The sequence below is a fragment of the Drosophila takahashii genome, chromosome 3R (assembly GCF_030179915.1).
Source record: "Drosophila takahashii strain IR98-3 E-12201 chromosome 3R, DtakHiC1v2, whole genome shotgun sequence".
Taxonomy (NCBI): domain Eukaryota; kingdom Metazoa; phylum Arthropoda; class Insecta; order Diptera; family Drosophilidae; genus Drosophila; species Drosophila takahashii.
Genome location: NC_091681.1, coordinates 22397961 through 22420492, shown reverse-complemented (window position 1 = coordinate 22420492; position 22532 = coordinate 22397961). Strand labels below are relative to the sequence as shown.

General features: G+C 39.9%; 4 protein-coding genes across 5 annotated transcripts in view; all 4 read left to right on the top strand.

Moving 5' to 3' along the window:
• Ino80 (chromatin-remodeling ATPase INO80) overlaps positions 1 to 11889 on the top strand; it is a 37337-nt gene extending 25448 nt beyond the window's left edge. The window contains exons 13-14 of the mRNA XM_017138793.3: positions 9671 to 9949; positions 11578 to 11889. Of these exons, the coding sequence (XP_016994282.2) occupies positions 9671 to 9949; positions 11578 to 11828 (530 nt within the window). The 3' untranslated portion in view covers positions 11829 to 11889. The remainder of the gene's footprint in view (positions 1 to 9670; positions 9950 to 11577) is intronic.
• LOC108056037 (uncharacterized) lies at positions 2409 to 4798 on the top strand. Of its 2 annotated transcripts, none has more exons than XM_070216655.1 (3): positions 2409 to 3755; positions 3933 to 4550; positions 4613 to 4798. In XM_070216655.1, exons 1-2 carry the CDS (start codon positions 3517 to 3519, stop codon positions 4420 to 4422), a joined length of 729 nt encoding a protein of 242 aa, XP_070072756.1. In that variant the 5' UTR covers positions 2409 to 3516; the 3' UTR covers positions 4423 to 4550; positions 4613 to 4798. The 2 variants fall into 2 exon arrangements, with proteins under 2 accessions (XP_070072756.1, XP_070072757.1); XM_070216656.1 differs by having other exon boundaries at positions 4610 to 4798.
• On the top strand, positions 4730 to 5633 carry LOC108055865 (uncharacterized). The gene has a single exon (XM_017139456.3). The coding sequence runs from the start codon at positions 4733 to 4735 to the stop codon at positions 5561 to 5563; it is 831 nt and encodes a 276-aa protein (XP_016994945.2). The 5' UTR covers positions 4730 to 4732; the 3' UTR covers positions 5564 to 5633.
• On the top strand, positions 5916 to 6900 carry LOC108055948 (uncharacterized). Its single transcript, XM_017139572.3, has one exon. It carries the CDS (start codon positions 6063 to 6065, stop codon positions 6822 to 6824), a length of 762 nt encoding a protein of 253 aa, XP_016995061.2. The 5' UTR covers positions 5916 to 6062; the 3' UTR covers positions 6825 to 6900.
• Positions 11890 to 22532: the final 10643 nt, after the last annotated feature.

The following is a 22532-nucleotide window of genomic DNA, read 5'->3' as shown; positions in this document are numbered from 1 at the left end:
GCCTGAATTACACTGCTATTAATATTTATTACGGGAAATTCTTTATAATTTAATCAATTAATCTAAACCCAGAAAAAATACTTATTTAAGTTACCTTCAAGATAACAAATATTAAAACTTGATAACTTGTAAAAGATATTTCTTAGATATTAACCCAGTTAAAAAAATATTTTCTTTTCGTGTAAAAAACCAGTGGATCGGAGGGGAGCCTAATGTTATACAGCAGGACTGTTTTTCTGTACGGCAATTGACCACATTTTTCTCTTGCCATCATTCAAATTTCCCAGTGCGTGCACAACTTTTTCCCATTGCGCTTCATTGCCTTGTGTAACACGGAGTGAAACAATTTCTTAATTGATGCCATTCAATGGGGACACGTGCCAAATGTGCAACTTTCACATAGACGAAACATAATGCAATGTAACTAAGGCGAAACACTAAACGCTGTCATTACTCCACCCGAATTAAATATTCATTAGCCCAACCCCGCGTAGATCATAAGATCCTTGTCCACTTTGTCAGCGGAGCTTGTGAGACATGAAAATAATTAAACCAAAACACTTGTTGAACATATACACACCCGTATATTGTTTAAATCGAAGCTCTCAGGGAACAGCGGCAAAAAAGTATCTCATAGAATACAAGTTAGCCATGAGATACAATTACTCTGCGAATCTTAGCAGCAAATCAAAACTGCGAACAAAAACTTTGATTGGCCACAAAAATTCACACAGACGAAGGTAATTACAAATCGAAAAAACAAACAAAAATCTATTCTCGAATGCCAATCATCCAAAGGCATACGAAAAATGTGCGTTTCGCTGAGCATTCTGAAGAATTCATGCATCAATTGCATAGGCTCGGTTTGCTAATGGTTCGATTTCGGCCCAACTTGCTTATAGCCCGGACTTGGCGCATAAATTTACACCTTATTGGCCCCCATAGCGCCCATAGCAAGTACGTGCCGCGGATCTCGGGTAACCATTCGATTTGGCCAATTGCAGTTGGCCACTTGTCAGCCGGCCGGCTCAAAGCTCTATAATTAAAGTGGTTTTGACTCAAATTGGTTAATCATATTTGCAATGTGAAAATGAAACGAATCCGCTTAAGGGGTTATATACCTTTTTTGAGCGAAAAAATTGAGGGAACTTTGGATTTTTTTTTTGGTGTGTAGCAATTATTTTATGACAGTGAAGTTATTATTTATTGATAGTACATGTTTTTATCGAAACAACAAACCTTTGTTCTTGAAAAAATATGAATAATTTACAAAGTTATGGCAATTCTTTCGGAACCCTTTTTTTTTATAGCGGCTTGCGGTGACCACGATGAAAGTCCAGCAGGTCAACTTATATCAAAAAACCAAAAATTTTTAGTTAGTATAGTATTATATCCACTTCGTGAACGATTATTTTTAAGAATATTTGCTTTTTTCAGCATACAGTAACAATTTTTCCAAAAAGTTGATTTTTCGAGTTCTAAAAATTTTATTAAAAAATTCTGATCTGCGAAATTAAAATTGGCGCATAAAAACTGAATCGTTCACGAACTCGGCACAATCATTACGAATAATTTAAAAAAAAATTGAAGAAGATCGATCGAATAGTTCTTGCGCAATCGTGGTCACAGCGAAAGCACTTTTGGAAAAACACGACTTTGAGATAATCGCATTCAAAGTTTTACGTTGACGTTGCAACTATTGAAGTCGAGCGCGTCAAAACGCTGTTTTCCTATCGAACTATTATTCGGATCTGCATGAAAATTTGGGAAGATGTTCTCTAGGGGATATACTTTAGGATTCAGCAAAAAAAAAAATTTCGTTTTTTTGAAAAAAAAAAAGGTATATAACCCCTTAAGAATTCGGCTTAGAGCAGAGTGCTTGGGCCTTGCATTGGCTGGATTTAAATGTGTGAATTTTTAATTGGCCATCGAGTAAAAAATGAAATAGTTGTGGATTGAAAATTTCAGCATTGATTGATTGATTGAAGCTATAAATATTTTAATTTGCATCAAAATTAAGAAAAACTACAATTTTTTTTGATATTTTCGTATTAATAATAATTCTAGAACTAATTTAAATTGGTAAAAAAAATTAAGAAAGTTACGCTTAAATATCCAATGAATATAGGAAGCTACTAGCTTCAAGCTACCCTACTGTAATTTAACGATCTGATGACGGTGGAATTTAATGCTAGAAACAACCGAAACCAAGAATAAAATAAGTGCCCTTCAATTACAATTCGCCGCCATTACGCACCCTTAATATTTCCAAAAAAAGAACATACTTCACGCCACTTGGTGTATGCCTTTTTTTAGTCATTCCTTTTTGGGGTGTTGCCCAGTCACTATATATATTTTTTTTAGACGAGGGCTCCACCAGGAAAAGGGAAGGCAGGACCATCTGCCATCGGGGTTTTTGGTCATTAGCTAAATGTAGCGTAAAATTGCTGGCGTTTCCGTTAGTTCGAGTCGCATCTGCGGTGTCAATTTCACACATGTTATGAACACTTTGCGGTCGCCACAGATTGATGACTCTTTCGGAAGGGAAGCCCAGAGTCCTTGTCCTTGTTACTATAGCTAATCCCCTGAAAAGTTCCGGCCCGGAAGTGTCCAGTGAAATGCTACAGCCAGTCGGGGACTTTTATTTAAAATTCATGTGGCAAAGCCAGACAAAAATCTCTGTGTGGCGGCGACAAGAAATCATGACAATGGCAGCAATGATGACCACTGGAACCCCATCAAAGGCAACTCGCTGCCGAAGACGATGATGAAGATGGGCGACACGGCCAACAGAGACCAGCCAGAAGGCGGAGACAGCGTTAGAAAGGCCAGAACGAGTATCGCAGGCATACGACAATCACCGGACAAAAAGTGCGATCAATTGCAATGCGCACCGAATTTCAATTGGCCGCAGGAGCGGACCCCATCGATCGTGGAATACAGTTGCTGCCGCAGCTTGCCGCATGCAGTTGGCCATCACCAATTGGCCAGGAAAGGAATTGGGTTATGACCTCGAATGCGTGTCGCCACGGGCAATGCCACAATGCATCTGCCTGGAGCCTCTGGCTTTCATTGAACCATGGACTCGTGATTGAGCCGTTTGGCTTTTCAGTGCGGCATAAAAAAAAGCTGCAAGTATCTTTTACATTTTTCAAGTATTGTGCCGAGCCCCGGAAAAATTGATTCTAAGGAATGTCTTTTTTCAAAGCAACAATTCTATTGTCTAACAAGAAAATATCTTCTTAAAAGAGGATTTGAATCCCGTTAATTTGGCCAAGAAAGTTGAATTTTTTACTTTTAGTAATCCTAGATTTAATTTTCAAAATTAATCAAATGTTGAAAATCACAAATTAATGGCAAGCAACCCTCGAATTAATAAGATAGAATTCCATGCCAAGATGTTTCTAGAAGTCGATGGAAATAACCAAAATCGTTCAATGAAAATTCATAAAAAAATCAAATTTAAGAGTAAACCCTTTGGACCTTACCTTGATCTTCGTAAACGAAATTCGAAAAATGCCGACCGCAAAGAGACTCCGGGCTTCGACGCAGGAGTGGTGCGATCGGAACTCCAAGCCCAAGGCTCCGAAAATCACTCCCGTCGTTCGCCCGGAACCCACGCGTTGGCAAAAGTCGGGACCCATGGGCCGTAATGAGTGGGCCAACTTTCACAGTAGTTATCAAGTGGATGCCATGGCCAGTGCAGCGTTACGTAATGAAAAAAGATTGAAGGGTGGCAGGCAAATTCAAGGCAGGTAAATGTCTGTCCTGAGAAAATTTAAATTATCAAAGAAAAAACGATTTTTTACCGGAAATATTTATTATATTTATAAGTGGTATTTTTAAAGAATGAATTAAGTTCTGAAAAATATTTACCATATAATAGGTATTTGTAATATTAATTTTTTAAAACAACCCTGATCTTTTACTAGAAATGGAAAGCGTAGCAATCCCTCTTCCGAAGAGGATGATAATTTTCTGCGAGAAAACACCCAGCGATTGAGTATGCCGCGTTGGCAGCGCAAAAAGCATAATCCATCGCCCCCTGAGAAATTTGCTTATCGACCTCGGCTCACTGGTCGAAGGACTCCTCGTCCGGAAAGTGGTAGACCCGTGGAAAAGCCAGCGGTTCCTTGCTGCTTTCAGCATGTGGATCTTGAGAATGAGTTCTGGGCCAACATGCGATTCCCAATCTCTCGGAAGGCCCTCATTGCCTGTCCCAGCAAGAAGATCTGTGAACTGTCCCGGCCACGAAAATTTCGAAGACTCCACTGCAAGGTGCCCACCAAATCGGATGATCAAATACCCAAACGCCGGAAAATGTCACCGCGTCAGTGGCGACTTCATCTGCAGCGTCTCGAATTTCTGTCTAAACCAAATCCACGGGTTTTGGCCGGTCTAATATGCTGCTGTTCATCCTAAATTTGAGAAGGAAAAAGATTAATCCTAAACTACAGATCCATTTACTGAAGATATAGGAATTCCTTTCTTTGTTGGTGGAACTGTAGTGTAGAACTATTCATTTTTCTTAAATAGAAAACAAATAAAAGGTTAATAAAAAAGTGTATAACCCTAAATAAAATAAATAATATAAGGTTTCTTTAAAAAGTAGGCCTCCTGAAGTCATTCGGGAAAGTTATCTGCTAGAAATCAGACAGTAATCAGACAATCGTAAAGCAACAGCTTCAAAATTAAAAAAAAAAAAGTGTAAAGTCCATATAAATTCATAAAAATGGCACATGAAATCTTAGGAACCTACATGAGCAAATTGAAGAGCGCAGAACCGTCGATAGCACCGGTAGACTCCTACAATAAATTCGAGCCGGAATCGAAGACGCAAGTGCGACAGTCACTGCCACCGCCCTCTTGGGTGGCATGGTGCGATCGCAACTCGAAGCCCGTGAAGCGTCTTAGGATTCGTGAAATCCGAAAGTTGAGCAAGTGGCAAAAGAATGGACCGATGTCTAAGAAGGACTGGAAGCATTTCTGCGCGTGGGCTGCATTCCGAGCAAGACCAAGGGAACCAGAGCTGCCAAAACCTGAGAAAATCCCCTGCTTGGCCAAATATTTGCCCTGCGGCCGAAAGAAGCGCCACCTGGACGAGGATGAGTTGCAGGAAAGGATGCTGACGTTGGCCAAACCCCGAAAGATCACCGAGAAGTATAATATGCAAGACCGACCGCCAACCTACTCCCCGGCGATCATTTGGGGCAAGCCAGCGCATCGCGATCCCGGTAGACCATTTGAACCCCCCCACGTTCCCTCCTGTTTTCCCCACGACGACCTGGAGGGCGAATTCTGGGCGCAGCTAAGGTTTCCAGTCCGACAGGCAGCCCTCTTGGCGAAGGTTTCGCCGCGCATCCTGAGTCTGGCCAAACCACGGCCAAATCCACCAACGCCGCACTGTCCCATTCCGAAAAAGATATTGGATCCTCTGGATGTTCCGCCGCCACCACGAAAGAAGTTCAGCAACAGAGCCTGGCGACTACATCAGATCCGACTGATATATCTGTCCAAGCCGGTTTCTAGGAACGAGTTGGATTACCTATTTTATAGAATTTAACAACCTGTGCTCTTTGTATTTGTTCAGGGCGAAATTTATTTATTAAAGTATTTTCTAAACTTCCTAAAAATTTAATTTTAATTAGTTAAGCCTTAGTTGACTAAAAAAGATGTATACAAATTATTTGAAAAGTTTTGGTATATAGTTATTTACTTTTTTTACGAAGTGATCCTAATATCTACTACTAACTAGGAAGAAATATTATATGATAGAGGAGTGAGTCTCCTATATCTCACCTTCTTGACACTATAGGGGCTGTAAAATGAATTGTTATTTTATAATTATTTTTAAAATCGGTTCTATACAAAATGTCCTGCTCAAGTAGGCGCCCATTCAGTTGTCAGTATCATTTTATATCTCAACGAGTCGGGAACTTTACTATTTTATTAACAACCTCCGCCATAAGAACACAAAAATTTCATATTTTTTCTATTAGATAAAGATTTGAACCTTTGCTAAATTTTAAGTGATTTTAAATCGTTAATCGGGTCACGTCACGATGAGTATCATAATGGATGAAAACAAGGCGAGCATCGTCAGCGAGGTGAAACCGCCGCCCAGTTGGGTGGAATGGTGCGAGCGGAACTCCAAGCCGATCCAGCGTCGTCTCTACCGGGAGAAGCGCTATCTGACCCGCTGGCAGATTCCGGGACCGATGAAGAAGGCTCACTGGAGGGACTTCTACGAATGGGCCGCCACCAAAGCCATGCCGAAGGAACTGCCGGAGCCGGTCAAGCAGCCCATACCCTGTTTTCCCAAGTACTTGCCATGCGCCAGAAAGCCACGTCAAATCGATCCCGAGGAATTTCAGGAGAAAGTTGCCAAGTTGGCCACTCCGCTGGAACGGAAAATGACGCCGAAGCACGAGTACATCTATCCGGTCCATCCGTATTCCCCGATAATTGTCTGGGGACAGCCACCACTCCATGACAAGGGGCGACCCTTCAAGCCGCCCACAAAACCCTGTTGTTTCTTCAACGCCGACATCGAGGACAAATGGTGGGCCGAACTGCGCTTTCCCATCCGAAAGGCCGCGCTCAAGGCCAGGATAACTCCCCGCATTCTCAGCCTGTCGAAACCGAAGATCACTCCCCAGTTTCCACCACATTGCTATCACCCGGATCATATCTACGATGTCCTGACTGTCAAACCGCCTCCGCGGAAGAAGTTCACACCCCAGGGATGGCGCCTTCACCAGATCCGATTGCTATATCTTTCCAAGCCCGTGTCGCGGCCCGAATACGAGTATTTTTATATGTGATTTAATGTTAAATGGCGTCAAAAGTAACTGTTTTCAAGTGTTATACGATTTCAAATATATGATGTCGTAAAAAATAGCAGCGATTTGTTCTTAGTTTTAGAAATATATGTTTTTTAATCAGTACAAACGTTATATTTCAGAAAAAATGTCTACGAAATGCCGTTTAATTGTTTATTTTTAATGTTACACATTTAAAAAAACTAAACTAAACTAAAAACTAAAATAAGATAGTTCAAAGCTTAAGTTTAAGACAAGCTTCGAACATAAATCCAGCTAAAATAGGTCTTATTCTACGGATGCAATTCTCTCCAAATCACCGTCGACTTTGGTAAATCCGTTAAAAAATTAACAATTTCCCACAGATAAGAATCGCAATTTATTCGACTTTTTATGGCTTACAGTAGCCGGCAATAACAACAGCGAAATGTAATCTAAGCCTGCAAATCTGAGGTGGGCCCGGTGGTGGCCGGGTAAAGAAGTGCCAAGGAGCCAAAAGATCCAGAGAGCAACTTAGTCATGGCCGGCGCATTACAGTCAAAGGTGAGGCCTTTCGGGCCGTGATTCCCTTCTTTCACTTCGTTTATCAGGCGTAACAAACATGCGTCACATTGACTTTGGCACCGGGCCCAGGGAGCTAGGATCAAGGTTCACAAATGATCATCAGTCAAATCAATTAGATAATTGAATGAATGATTTGTGAAATCCGATTATGCTCGCCGGATTCTTGATTCTCTCTCGTTTGCTGCCGGGCTGAGCTTACTTCTTTGCCGATTATTTTTTTTTACTTCCCGCTTCTTTTTTTTTGTCATATTTTGCTTGCTGCAGTTTCGTTGTTGTTATTTCTTTTGGCCTTTCGTGTCGATTGGCAATATGGAGAGGGCCCCAGACGAAGTAAATGTAACCGACAAGCAGTAGCAAATCAAACAAAAGCGAAAATATTTATTACAATCATAAATGCAACTGGGGCGAACGGAATACTTGCTATTGATAGTAGAGGCTGAAGTTCGGTGGGTGGGTGTACAAGAGGCGTAGTGTCAAAGGATTTTTTGGAGAACTTCTGATGGGCTAGTTAGAGTCCTTTCGGCTTGGTTAGAAACGGTAGATTTTAAAACTATTCATTTTATTTATGTATAATTAAATATAATGTAAAGGTTTAAAGTATGTAGAGTTTTAATCAAGTAAAACAAATGTATTGTACTAAATTTATTAATTTGTTGGTTAGGGTGTATAAAAGTGCTCTTTAAATATTAACATCGTAATAATCAAAATTCCTTAATATTTTCTTAGTAAATCTCCCTTACCTACGTTTTTCATAAAAAGCCATTCTTAACCCCTCTTTTCAGCTGTCATTCCCTAATCATCGAGCCTAACCCTAGCTAGACTTCATCCATCAAGCTCAACATTTTCATTGTGCCTGGTATTTTCCAGCAATTCCCCTTGCCCCTGGTTGACAGCTGAATTATGCTAAAAAGCGAAACTTTGGTTCTTTTTGGTGTTTTTGATGTTTTGCTGCAATGCCGCGACGTTTGACCGAAATACATGGCAAAAGCAGCAACAAGCCAAGAACAAATTGCCAAAAAAAACCTCTTCTGGGCTGTGTGAATTGCCTTGGATTGAATATTATTGATAAAACTTATGGCTGTGGAAATCCAAAGTTTAGTTCAATAATATTGCATTGCCGTGGTTCAAGTTGTTCTCGTTCTCGTTGTAACAGTAAAAGTAAACCCTATCATTAAAAGGAGACAAACTGCTGTGGGCCTCTCTCTTTCATGGCTACAGAGTTGGGGACAACACACCACCGTGTATCTTGTAGACAATTCCTCTGGCGACTGTCGATGGCGATGATCACTGCACCGACTAGACAATAATGGCGATCTCATCAAGTGATGATCATCGATCGATGGTAGCCCATGATGATGATGATGCTGTTGGCACTTGTGTGCGTTGCATACCGAAATAGCTGAGCGCCAGGTACTGTCGCCAAACACCAGACAAGATACACTCGTACCTAACAACAACTGGGGAAATAGAACCAGTAGAACAACAACATTGTTGTCTGACAATGTTCGTCTGCCCGCTGATTGCAACTTTTTTTCGAGCCCGCCGTTGTTTATTTGTTTGTTGTCTCTGTTTTATTTATACAATTTACAGTTAAGCCGTCTAAAGTCGGTGACATATAACAATTGAAATATATATGGTTAACCCTAGAATTTGCGATTTCAGCAACATTTTTTTTACTTTAAAAATTTAAGAACATTTTTAAAATTTATGAAAAAAAATGTCGAAAAAATATTTTAATAATTCTTTACGCCATGTAATTTATTTCTTTAGTATATAAAAACATTTTTCTGTTAGCCAGACAGAACAAGTAGTTGAATGCGGATATCCGTGGGTTAAGAATTCCATGTAATATGGAAATATGGCACTTCGCTTATTTTTCTTTGGCATTTCGGTGAAGTCTGGGCCACGATAAAAGTTGAACTTGTTTGCTGCTGCCATTGTCTCTGGGGCATAAAAAGTAACACGTTAAATGCGCAAATATGGTCATGGCACAAATAACGATGGTTGGATAGGATAGGATGGATAGAGTGGGTGCTGGCGGCGCTATAGAGATCTCTGTAAGGAAACCCAAGAAGGGATCCCCGTCAAGCAGCCGTCCAAAAAACCCAAGCCATCCCCATTAATTAAGCATTTGGGTTGGCGAGCCATAAAATTGTGGTAAATGTAACGAAACTCCCAATTTTAATGTTTGTTTTTTGATATATATTGGGCCAGATGTTTGTGGATCGGGCCCAACCGCAATTAATCAATACCAAGTCAGCTATAAATTTCTGTTCTCCTTGCAGACTTCCTCGGCGACCTGAGCGGCATTTCGCCGATGCGGCGACGTCACCACCCGCGCGGCACCAAGCGAGGACGTCCAAGGGGCAGCACGCGGCGCGGCGGCGGACACGGCTCTATTCCGCGCGTGCTGACGCCGACGCAGACGGCGACCGCAGCGGTACCGGCCACGCCGACGCAGGCAGCGGCGGGAATAGGAGCGGGAACGGGAGCGTCTTCACCCCTGCCGCAGCAGGAAGTTAGTGGCGGTGGCGACAATGTCGGCGTCCCGCTAAGCGAAGAAGGTAAGCACACTCGTAGAAAATATGTGTTAGATTGTTAGGAGAAAAAATTAAACATGGCAGAGCATTTTTTTAAAACTAATTTATAATTTCAGTGATTTTATAAAACTTTTCTCGTTTTCTAGAGAATAAAATTATAGCTCTTATTGATGAAAAAATATTTAATTTATTTAGAACAAAGAAATGACTTCTACTAAATTTTAAATATTATTAATTATAGTTTTTGTGGCTTTAAATTAATATGAATTCACAGCAGTTTTTCAAGAAAATATTAAGATTATATACAAAGTTGAAAAGAATTTTAAGATAAGACAGTTACAAAGTCGTTTCTTCAGTGAAAGTTCCTTCCCTTCCGACACGCAACTCAAACTCCACAAGAAAGAACCCCTTTAAAAGGATTTCCCCCCTCTGTTGAATCGAGTGTCACTTGTCGCTAATCGCTTGTCATAATCACGTTTATCGCTGCCTTTTACCGGAACAAGTATTTTCGGGTACTCAATGCCCTCCCCCTGTGGTGGTTATTATCTCCATATTGCTTTGTGGTCGATCTACCGGTCCCCCTTTCGTTTTATTCATTTTTATTTCTTTTGGATAAGTCTCGATTACAGCCCGCAGGAATATTGCCTCCACTTTGTGGTACGTGACAATTTTAACGCAGTACCAGGCGTTTTTACATTACACAAACATTTTCAATAAGGCCCCCCCTTAAAGTAAATACATCCAGATAAAACTTTCTTAAAAGTGCTCCCCTTTTCAGTCGCATGCAAGTCAGGCCAAATATTTGCTTAAAGATTTACATCTGGCTGCATTATCACTTCCCCTTGTCACTTCCGCACATTTCAAATTGACTTGTAGAAATGGAAAAAATTACAACTAATTTGGACATTAATGCCTAGAGCATTTCCATGAACACGTAACATCGCATAGATTGTTGCCAATTTAATTCATTATTCCTCAAAGCAATTCGCATGTGTGACATGGTAAATTTCCCAAATTTAAAGTCAAACAAATGCCGATTTAAAGGGAGAAAAATACTGCAACAATGTGGCAATTTTCAGTTGAATTTTCAGGCGCACGACAAATGATAATTGAATAAATCCGCTTAAAATCCCAGACGCCAGACGAGGGGAGCGGGGAACGGGGGGCACACGTGACAGGAACACGTTTCTGTGCTGTTGGCCGAAAATGGAGACATAATCGCAATGGCAAATACGCAACGTTGCATAAATTAAACTTGGCCAGAATGTTTTTGGGGGGACTTTTGGCAATTAAAAAAACCACAATTGCATGCATTGCAGGGACAAACGAGTAAATGCGAGGATACGATGAAACGTGCGGTGACAAATGCCTGTGGAATTAGCAAGAAAGTTGCTTATCCTTTGTTCAACTTGATCTGCTCGTTTTTCATTCAACTAATGGAATCTGAACGCAGTTGTATTACAGCTTTGGTTGGCAGATGCAACCGTTGTCCTTGGAATTTTTTTTGTAGTTTTAAAAGATTTTTCATTTTTTTAGAATATTTAAACAGGATATTTAAGCTCTTAAAATAATTCAATTATCTTTTTAGGTAATGGTAAATTTTCTTAGTTTAAAACTGTGTTCTTATGAATGAAATCTTCTTCTTTCCGTAGACTACGGATCCAGTCCCTCTGGACAATCGCCGGGAATGTCCTGCAAACGCGGACCAGGACGACCTCGTTCCAAGACCGCCACGCCCATTAGTCGGGGAACACGCGGAGCTCCTCGTGCCCGCCGTCCCATGGGTCCGTTGTTGGTGCCTCTGGGTCGAAGTCCAGATGCCACGCCCCCCAGCAGCAGTCCGGCCAACAGTCGGGCGCCCAGTCCTTCAACAGGATCTCATGCCGGCGGCGGTCAGGAGTAGTTCGATGAAGAAATATAACTCTATTTGAAAGACTAAACATAATAAAAATCAATATATCTGTTAACGAGATTTTTCCTTTACTGGGCTTATAGTTTTCCCTTATTATATACGTTTTTCGTGTAAATTATGTAAATTATGTAAATTTAGTTCTAATAAATAGGTTTTCATAGGGTAAGTTTTCTCCCTAGATCTGTGGCAAATGATAAAATGTAGTTTAATGCTAAGGAAAGAAAATTCTATAAATTCAGAGTAAATAAAAATAAGATAATATTCTAAGTATATAGCATTTTACATTTGTTTCCCACCCCAACGTTTTGTTAATTAGTAACACAAATAGTTTATTTTATAGCTGTTGCAATCATAAATTAATAAACTTGTAAAACTGTTAGGGAGCTTCCGTTGACACTTGTCGCATTAGCCTGGGTTTTGATCACTTCAAGTTCGTTGGCCAAGGCATTGAAACAAAGGTATTCACGCATCAGCCGTCAAAATAATTGCAGACTGCGGAAACAAAACCATCAAATGAGAGGTGTAATAAAAAATTAAATTCGAGTGAACAAATTTTCAGTTGTAATCAACACCGCCGACGCGTCGAAATTAGCGCAACAATCGAGCATATACGCAGCCAAATAAAACTTGTAATTAAATTAAGGAAAATGGGAAAAACTCGGTGAGAAAGCGAAGCTCATAAGAGCGCTGAAATCATTGTCATTTCGGCAATTAGTTACGCGGCATGATTCCCGGTACAAAAGGTTTCTTCATTTACGATTTTATGTTCTGTAGTAAAATCGTAAATATTGTTTTATAACGGCGGAATTATGTTAAGGCCGCAGTCTTATAAATTAAACAGGACACGCTTTTGTGCCAAACAATAACTCAAAAATACAAAAATCAACACAGATACAAACGAGCTTAACTTGCTGGACGGGATTCTGTTATTATGATATACTCTTTAAGGAATGTTAATAGTAAAACTATTCCAGAGATCTTGAAATAAATACAAACCAAACTAAATATGAGGATAAATATTTAAAAAATGAATTTTAAAATAATGGTTCATAAAAAATCTATATATTTGTATAATAAAATCTCTGTATATTTCGGATCAAAACGATATAAAGGAATATTAAATATTCTTTTTAATAAAAATTAAAAAAGTCATTAATTTTTTTTGTAAATAGGTAGTTTTATTAATTACTGCTTAGCTTAGAGTATATCATCTTCGATCTCTTTTGATACTTAGCTTTCTTTCCGCTGGGGCTGGCAGTAGCTTGGCATTGACTCTCTTGGCATCTGTGACTTTTCAGTATGACAATTCTTAATATTCCTACTGCAACTTGTTTTCCTTTCTGTTGCTATTTTTTCTCCTTCTCTGAGTCGCCGGCGGCCAGTTGGCGACATTGGCGAACTGTCATAAGATTCACGTTTCGCCCGTAGTAGCTGCAGTTGGAGAATCCGAGAAATGTTAAAAGTGTGCATTTATGCCAAGTGGCATCTGAGGCGGCGTCGGGGAGCCAGTCGCTCACTCTGCTCCCACTCCGCCCCCCCTGATTCGGCTTCCTATACTTGGGGCACTGCGTTTATTAATTAGCAGACATCCCGAACTCGAAACCGAATCCGACCTGCAGCGCAAAAGGGTCGGAAATCACAATCTTATACTCTTTTTTTAAGAACCACTTAGTCTTAAAAAAACTGATTACTAAACATATTTTTAAGAATCAAACCTCTTTTTTAAAACCCTTACAATGATTTAAAATGGTTGTTAGGATTAGAAAATATTTTTCAAGATAATATTATTCAAGTAATAATATTAACAATAATTTGTTATTTATAGGGTAATCAGTGCTTCGATTTCACAATCTCGCCTTTTATTCTTGTTTTTTCCTCAATTAAAAATCACAAACAGCATTTCAATCGTTGTCGTCTGCTACTGCCTTCCCAGTTGTTGTGGTCGATGCAGGAAAAGAAAATTATTGAAAAGCCGGCAACAGGTTGGTCTGCCTCATTGGCGTCGCTTTGAAGCTTGGCCCAGAGACCGTGGTATATAGTACTATTTAAGCTAGGAACTTCTTGAACCCCCATAAAAAAATTGGTAGTTAATCCTTTTTGCAGCTGCTTCCGTGCTCGCAGCAGGCACAGCCCAAAAACAACGAGCTCAATCCCTTCTTGCGATTTAATCCAGCGCAACTAATAAGCCGCAAGAGGCCTGACTTGAATCCTTTTCCTGCCATTCTTCGGCAGTTTCTTCTTGCCAACCTAAGCCGGCAAAAGATGTTCCGTGGTCTATAAATCAAGACAATAAACACGTATCGGGAGCGGAGCCCAGATTGCATGGCCACACCTTGAAAAAATAAGCAAAAGGATTTAGTTTTCTTCAAAAGCGAGGCACAAAAAGGGGGAAATTCAAGATCCACTCCTTTCATTCGCTGCCTACGCATCGCAGCGGCTTAGTCCTTGAGTTCTATGCCGGGGCATCTTCCAGGTCATCCTTAAAAAACGAAGAATACGCAGGCCGCTCTAGTTTCCCTGCCACTTAACGAGAACAGAGGAAAGATGGGATGAACCCCCGAAGGACTCGGGGAATGCCATTCATCTGGCAGTCTATTTTCGGGAAATTAAAATGTCTACTCCTACTATTTGTCTGCGAGGGTACGACCTCGGTTTCGGTACATCTTCGGGTTTTTTATCCCTCCAGCGACTATCTATCATATGTCCCCATCCCCACGGGCCGGATGGATGATGAATGTGCGCGTTTGGCGTCTCTAATTCAATTTATCTTAGACAAAGTCAACGTCTCTTTCCCTCTGTCTTTTGCTCCGCATAATGGATATAATATAATGACGGTGCGTAGAGTGAACTTTGTTCGTGAGGCAGATGTCCTTTGATTGTTTTTTAGGCGGCTGTTGTCAATAAAGTACTAGCCCAAAGCATTCAAGCTGAAGTAACCAGATTTTGTAGTACTTTAAGTTCTGAGTTCGTCGTTTAAGTCATTTGTTTTTACAGCTTTTTATAGAAACTTAAGCCAGCGAATCAAAATTCCAAAAATGTTTGGAGAAAAACCTAAGATATCCGCCGCCCAGGGGGAACATCCGCCGAGTCAATGCAAACAATTTTAATGTAAATATTTTAAACAACATGCCACGACTGGCAGTACTAACTTAAATGAGCTCTGCTCTTCAACCTGTTAAGAGGTCCTAGTCAGTTAAAAATAGTGCAGACGAGGCAGTCATCATCTCTCTCTGTGGCTTAAAGTCGCGGCGGAAAAAACTTGCCCGGGAACCGAGTGGAAAACACGTTACCAGCTTTAATGCATCAATTAAATTTTTTTCTTTTAATTATTGTAGCTGCTTGTGGTGGCTTTTTGTTCCTGCTACTCCTGTCAGGCAACATGCTGCGCTCTGTTTGTTTTTCTACATTTATTTTTTGCTCAAATTGTTGCCTGCTTGGGGCATCTTGGAAGCTCGTGTTTAGTGTTTTTGAAAGCCCGGCCAAGTCACTTGTCCACAGCTGCACTGTGTGCTTATTGATATGTGTTCATTATTGAATTAGTTGTGGTTCACGTTGCTTTGCTTTTATATACCCTCGCCAGGAGTATCACCCGTCTGTGGATATGTATAATCCTTTGAAGCTTCTTAGGAAATCATCTGATAAATTTGTACATTTATTTAGTTTTGTAAGGCTTTAAGGCTGCAAAAGTAAGCTTATTGATACAAACAGTATTTTAAAATTCGAAAATAAAAAAATTTAACTAAAAATAAATAATTGTTATTTACATATTATAATTTTGATTTAATTCAGTTGGAAAAACGAAAATTCTATTACATTATATCGAAAAGGTTAAATATTCCCATTAAAGAAATCTCTAAAAACATATTAGGGTACTCGTCGATTCGACTAATCAATGCTTATCCTTTCTTAAACTTTGTTTTGGTTTTTATTACCTCTTTTTTTCAGCAGAATTGTTTACAAAAAGTCAATTAAGTTGACAAAACTTGTTGTGGACATCTGGCATTTCGCATTTCGTTAATGTGGGAAATTTAAAGATTTTAACACTACATTTTCGAATCGGCTAAGGGAAAAATAGAACTTTAATTATACATTAACACGAAGATTTTGAGGATTTTAGATTAAGTGGCTTCTATTTTTATAAACTTGGTCTGAAAAGTTGCCTCTAACTTAACTTAATTTTTTATCAGAAGTCAAAGGAGAAGTAAATAAAAATTCACGAAACACCCCGTTGAAAATTCAATTTACTCAGTTCTCTAAAAAATTTTAACAATTACTCAATTCGGTTGCGCTCCCCAAGCTGGAAACCTACAGGCAACGCTTCTGTCATTAACATATCGCATCCTGTTGATCTGGACGACGATCCTCGGATCCGCGGATCCCCGGACTGAAACCGAAACTTGACAAATATGCTTTCAGCTCTAATTATACACAGGGAGCTCGACTGGATGAGCATGCTCAGTGAGCAGGAGCTGGCCAGGTGACCCCGATTCGTGGAGACCCCTTCGGCTTGGTCACTTCGCATCAGGTTGGTCGCTCTGTAATTACGCGAAATGAAAATGTGAATGTCAACTGGCAGCGAGGAGGGGCAGTTAAAAAATGGTAGCAAATTAAATTGTATTAAAATTTTTCGTATTTCTGTTCATTTTGTACGTTATGTGCTTCGTTTTTTATTCGCGTGTGAACCGAAAATGAATTTCCAAAAAAAAGAAACTTGGATTTGAAGAGCTTGTAAAAACGATGAAAACATTTCAATTTGGTTCACGCCCTTTTGCCCAGTTTATCTGTGGGGAAGAACGTCTATCTGCAGTGATGATCAAGCTTTGTCAGTCATTAAAAATAGAGGAGAAAACATTTGCATATAAAGCAGGCGCGCAGGCCTCAGTCTGTCACAAGTGTTTAGCATAACACGATTATTCATTTTTACAGCATAGTTAAGAGCTAGCATCGAGTTAGCCACCAATTAGTATTTGTTTGGCATCTTCTTTCCTGTGGCGATGTTTTCGTAATTAGTTACGCCTGAAACCGTTTGGAACTTTGGCAACTTGATCCACCATTCCGGGCACGTAAATGTGGGAGGGAGTTAGTTGGTTCGGGAGAGCTGCGGCTGGAGGTCTGTCAAAGTCCTCCAAGTCGAAGACGTCAAAGTGGCGCCACTTGGGCCCACATGCCATGCAATTTCCCTCCACAGAATTATAAATACACCTTAACTAATACAAGACAATACAATAATAATGTAAGCAATTTCTCCCGAGCATTTAATTTCAGTGCTTTTTTGCGAGTCGCTTTGATTGTTTGTCCACGGCTTTAGCTTTCTTTGGGGAAATGTTTGCGTGTCCATTCGGGAGAGCTCTCTTGAGCGTCTCAACTTGCGGCTTACTGACTAATAATAATTTTATTAACATTTTCGGGCATGACATTTTGGGGTACAGTGGGTCAAAAAGTCGAGATACCAATAATGTCAGACAAATAATTTTAAAATGGGACAATATAAAATTTATTGAATGTAATTTTTAAAGAATTTATTTCCATTGAATTAAAGACGTCTTTTCAATATTGCATTATAAATGTTTTGAGCTTTGTTTCATTTTTTATCATTTACTTTTGGTTTCAAAATGGAAATGGATAATTTTTCTAAGAAGTCGAATATTAAATTTCAATAAAAATCCCCTCTTGCAAACCATTGTGCAACATCATCATCATTTTCGGCTTGTGCTTATTAGAGCGTCTCCAACTAATGACTGTTGGCAGCCTGCTAAAAATGAGTTTCCCTGGGAATGGCAAATGAAATTCATAATTAATATGATAAAATATTTATGAACAATTAAATATTTCAGCAATGAACTTCCCAGGCCAGTCATTACAGCCTTTATAGACCCAGCGAAGCATTTTCCTGTAACCTAAAAAAAATCGACAAAAACAAAAAAAAACCGAAAATTGCTGAGGGTACGAAAATAAAAATCTGTATAAATTAAGCATTAAATGCATGACATTACTGGGCCAGACAATTTCCATATAAATTATATACACTTATGTTCAACAACAAAAGGCGATTGCTTTCGATGCTGAAAAGCTGTTTACCCAGATGATGTCGCTGCCATTGATGATGATGGCCACACTTCGGGCGACAATGTCTTCGCACCTCACGGCCCTGCGTGGCCCAAACCAAACTTTCCTAAAGTGTGAACAACGCAAAAATCGGATCCCAGCTGGACACGCGCAAAAGAAAGTGCCGTGCCGGAGCCTTGTGAGCGCCCCGCGGCCATGTAAAAGTGATTCGGGGTGTGGCGGAATCGGCGAGCGCCGGCCAGATTTGATGGTCTGGGTGTTTGAGACTGGACTCCAGACCCTCAGATGGAGCCTCAGATGCCGCTGATCGCGGTGGCAACAGTGACACCCCGGCGATTCCAACGTGTTGACGCTGATGACGACACTTTCTTTTCCACCTTCCACAAGGTCTACACATAGGGAAAAATTTAAAACCTTTATAATAAGGTAGTACGAATATATTTTTTACATATATGAGGGACCCAATATAAAAAATATTTCAAATTTAAAAATTAATAGGAAATTAAAAAAAATTCATTTAATTTTAAGGGAATGTTATTATGTTAAAAAATAAAGGAACTCAATTAAAATTTAAAACATGTTTTTTTTTAAAAGGTGTCTCAGTATAATCTGTGTGTTTAACTAATCCATCCAAAAGCTTGAGCTTAAGGGTATCATTTAAATTATAAATAAAAACTAAGACTTATTTTTAAGGACTTAATAAATAAAATAATAAAGGGAAAATACGTTTTTTTTGCGTGCACCTTCTCGCCAGCAGCAATTTGAGAATTCTCAAGGCGAAAGTCACTCCATGCGCAGTGCGTGTGCAGGGGGCGTGGCAGCAGCCTTCAACGTGTAGTGCAAATTATGAGGTGTTATGTCAATGCGACCAACCCCGACCCCCTTATGAGTCCCCCCAGTTGACCATCACTTCGAGCTCCCTGCTCGGCGGCGTTAAAGTGGCTGAAAATGTGCGTTAAAAGTCACACGACCAGGCGCAGATTGTGAAAGGTCTTCGGCAGGATGGTCGGGGCCAAAATTAAATTGAAAACGCCCCATGAAAGGGAAACCACAGGGAAACGTAATTATCAGCTACTGAACACTGATTGCCAGCGACCGGCAAGGAAAGCGTAGTAAATTGCCCGAAAGGAAATGACCCAGCGACTTTTAAGCCCTGTCCAAGTCTTAAGTTAAATATTTAAAGTTGAAGCGAATAAAATAATAAATAAAAAAAAAACATAAAATAATAATAATTTTGGAAATGCCTTTCGTCCTTAAGCCATTACATTTTTAATAATTTTGTTTAATTGTACAACTTTTAATGACATTAATTTGTTTATATTGTATTAGTAAATTAAGGTTCTTAAATTTAAAGATATGTCTTATTAGTTATTTTAAACGTTATTATGTTATAAAATATAACTCCTTTACCTATAAATGTACCAACCAAGTCCCAAGTTCCTTAATATTTATTGATATTTCTTCATCGTGGCATAAAAATAATTTTTATTTTATTTTTATTCTGGCCTCCTGGCAATGTCCGTCTAAAGATAGATCCGAATCAATTTGAAAATAACTTTGAACTGGGCTTGCAGGAAGCCTGGTCGAAAGCCAGTAGCCAGTTTGTGCTTCTCCTGCTGTTTTGTTGTTATTGTCATGGTTGTTGTTATTGACTTCACTTCGCCGATGTTGCAGTTGCAACTTGCAATGGCCGATGTTGCTGTTGCTGCAGAAGCTGCAACCATCATCGAAGCTGGTTCGATTTGTGGCCGTGCGGACGTGCTGCATTTTATGAAATTGCCTGTTGTTATTATTATTGTTATTATTTGTAGTATTATTTGATGTGCTCGCTTCTGCGCCTCCTGCAATGTCATTTGAAGTTTGGCGCTGGCGCTTGCAACCTGCAACTTGCAACTCGCTGCTGTTGCTGCCAAGCTCTCACGTCGTTCTCCACAAAAATATAAACATAACAATCATTACAAGTGGCTAGGCAACACACAAACAGAAGGAGAAACAAAAACGAAAGCTGAACAAAAACTATTATTGGTATTGATGAGAATTATGTTGACTTCCTGCTCCGCTTGGCATGTTGTTGTTGTTGGTGCTGCCGCTTTTTTTCCAGTGGTGTCTTAAGTGGCGCTAAATGCGTGCATTTAATATAATAAATCTTTTTCTGTTGGGCATTTTTGTTAGCTGAGATTTTGTGCCGCTTTTTAAGCCATATTTTGTGTGGCCAGGCACGTACGCATTAAATTTTGAGTGGCGTGAAGTGAAAGGGTCGACAGCCTGCAGAAGCGGTTGGTCTGAGGTTCAAATCTTGGGAACGCTGACGAACGAAACGCCTAGAAAAAGCGATAATCCGGGGAAATGGCTACTGTTAGAGGCGCTCAATTTTAAATCTTAGAGGTTTAGGAAAGCTTATCTTATTGATAAGATTCCGTGAAAATGAAATGGTTTTAGAATGTAAGAAAATTAGACAGGAACTCTCATAGTTGTGACTTTCTAGAGGAAAGTAAATCATATTTTTGGGTACTTTTTAAATATATTTTTAATGGTGAACGATTAACTATTTATGCATTGTAAAATTGAAAAATTGTAATTAAATAGATTATTATAAAAATTTGGAAATTTTACAAAAACCACAAAATAAAAAAATATAAAATAATAAATTATCACAATGTATTGTTTGCTTAAGGATCTTGTGGTCGCCCACAAACCTTTCAAAAAATTTGTGAAATTCCGAATTTCCATGGCTCCTATATCACTTTGACCTCATCTCTTGACGCCTTTCGCAGGACCCCCGAGTACCCGTAATCGATTGCCATGCCCTGACCAAAGTTTGTTGTCCAAGTCTTTTGTTTTTCGCGGGTCCGAATGCTTTGGCCTACCGTTAGATGCGGCGCCCATGCATCATCGGGCGCTTGAGACTGGCAACTCACACATATTACTCGGATCGAATGGAGGAGTATTCGGGAAATATATGATGCCATTGTTGCGACATTTCACGCTGCTACAATCGACGCGAATGTAAACAGAAGGCACACACGCACAATAGGCGAGTGGAGAAAATGCTTGGGCCTTTTGTTGCGATTCTCCTTATTGATTTCTGTATTTCTGTATTGCTGTTTGTTTTGCCTGTTGGTCATAACTTAGGCCCAGCAGCAACATGAGGCGCAAATGTCAACGCATTGTCTTCAAGTTGCCATGAATGATGGGCAGGATCGGAGTTGCAGCAGCCGGGGGTAGACAGAAATTCAGAAAGTCCCGTGAAATCGATTGAGCCACGTTGAAGTTGTTCCGCTTTTGGGGCGTTGCCAGTGTTAACGTGCGATGAACGCCCTGAATTCTGCGACAACGATTAATTGTGGAGCAGTCGACAAAGGGACAGTAATGACATCTGGGTGAAAGAAAAATCGTCAAAATTAGGGAAAAAGAAAGATTTAAGAAGCAGTCGTACATTCTTGTTTATCAAAGACTTATATTTATATTTTTAATACAAATTGTTTACATATAATAAAATATATTTTAAAATACAGGAATGTCTAATTGATTTTTTGTTGAGTTGAGTTTTGGTTGACCAGAATTTTGATAAAATACTTTTTAAATATTCTTTAAAAACTAGAATTAGTTTTAAAGTTACCTCCGACAAGCCTTTCGACTTTGCTTGATTTATGATCGTGACCCCCAAGTGGGTTTATAAACAGGAAATATTTAGACCAAGACTGTCAGATCATTTCCCCTGAACTTTCCTGCCACTTTCCGACTCCAACTCCCCCGCCAGCCGGAGGCATCTGCTTGTTGGATTGTCAGGCCAAGAACAAAAGACATACCAGCAGAAATAAACAGAAAAACAAAAAACCAAATTCAAAACAGTGGCAAAATATTTACCAAGCCCTGTCCGGGTCCCTCGCTCAACTTGAGTTTCCTGGGAAATTGGCGCATGCTGTGCAGTGAGTTGCCATCGGGACGGACGTAACTATTTTCCACATAGTCATGGCTAGAAATTGCGTTGCTTTTGTATTCGGCTTTTCAGTTTTTTCAGTTTTCACGCCGTTTGCGACGCTTGCGATCAGCGATGAGGAGGCATTGCAGTTGACTTTGTGCCAGTGCCACCGACTCACGCTGAGCCCCTCTGGGCTCTGGGTTTTATCTCTATGAAAAAAGCTGGGGGAAAAAGTGTCAACAGCGTTTCGACAGCTACCGTTCTACGTTTGGCTTTATTTTCGCCTTTCTTCATATTTATTTCTGTGGCCAAACAATTTTTCGCCAACCGCTTATCTGATCCCACTGAGTCATGCAATGCCTCTTGCCTTGCATTTGAATTATGGAGATGATAATGCGTTCGAATCGGTTTTTGGTTTTGGTTTTGACTGGGGATTTACATTGGCCGCAGTCCTCAATCCTGGCCAAAAACGCAACTCAAAGTTGGTCAATTAAGTGCCATGTACTGTCGGACATCAGCACTTGACCAGAGACCAGAGACCAAAGCTTTGGACACGCTTACACTCTGCTTAATTGAGTTTATTAGCCTCTTTTTCCAGTGGCCTGAGAAACGAGCAAAAGTAAAAATATTTCTTATATATATATATAAATTCGGTGCGGACAACGATCGACTGGCTACCTTGCCGCTGAAATAACGGTAACATCAAA

Coding starts and splice junctions, on each gene's coding strand:
- LOC108056037 (XM_070216655.1), top strand. CDS start 3,517: ATGCCGACCGCAAAGAGACTCCGGGCTTCGACGCAGGAGTGGTGCGAT. Junction 3,756..3,932: donor GGCAGGCAAATTCAAGGCAG/GTAAATGTCTGT, acceptor ATCTTTTACTAG/AAATGGAAAGCGTAGCAATC.
- LOC108055865 (XM_017139456.3), top strand. CDS start 4,733: ATGGCACATGAAATCTTAGGAACCTACATGAGCAAATTGAAGAGCGCA.
- LOC108055948 (XM_017139572.3), top strand. CDS start 6,063: ATGAGTATCATAATGGATGAAAACAAGGCGAGCATCGTCAGCGAGGTG.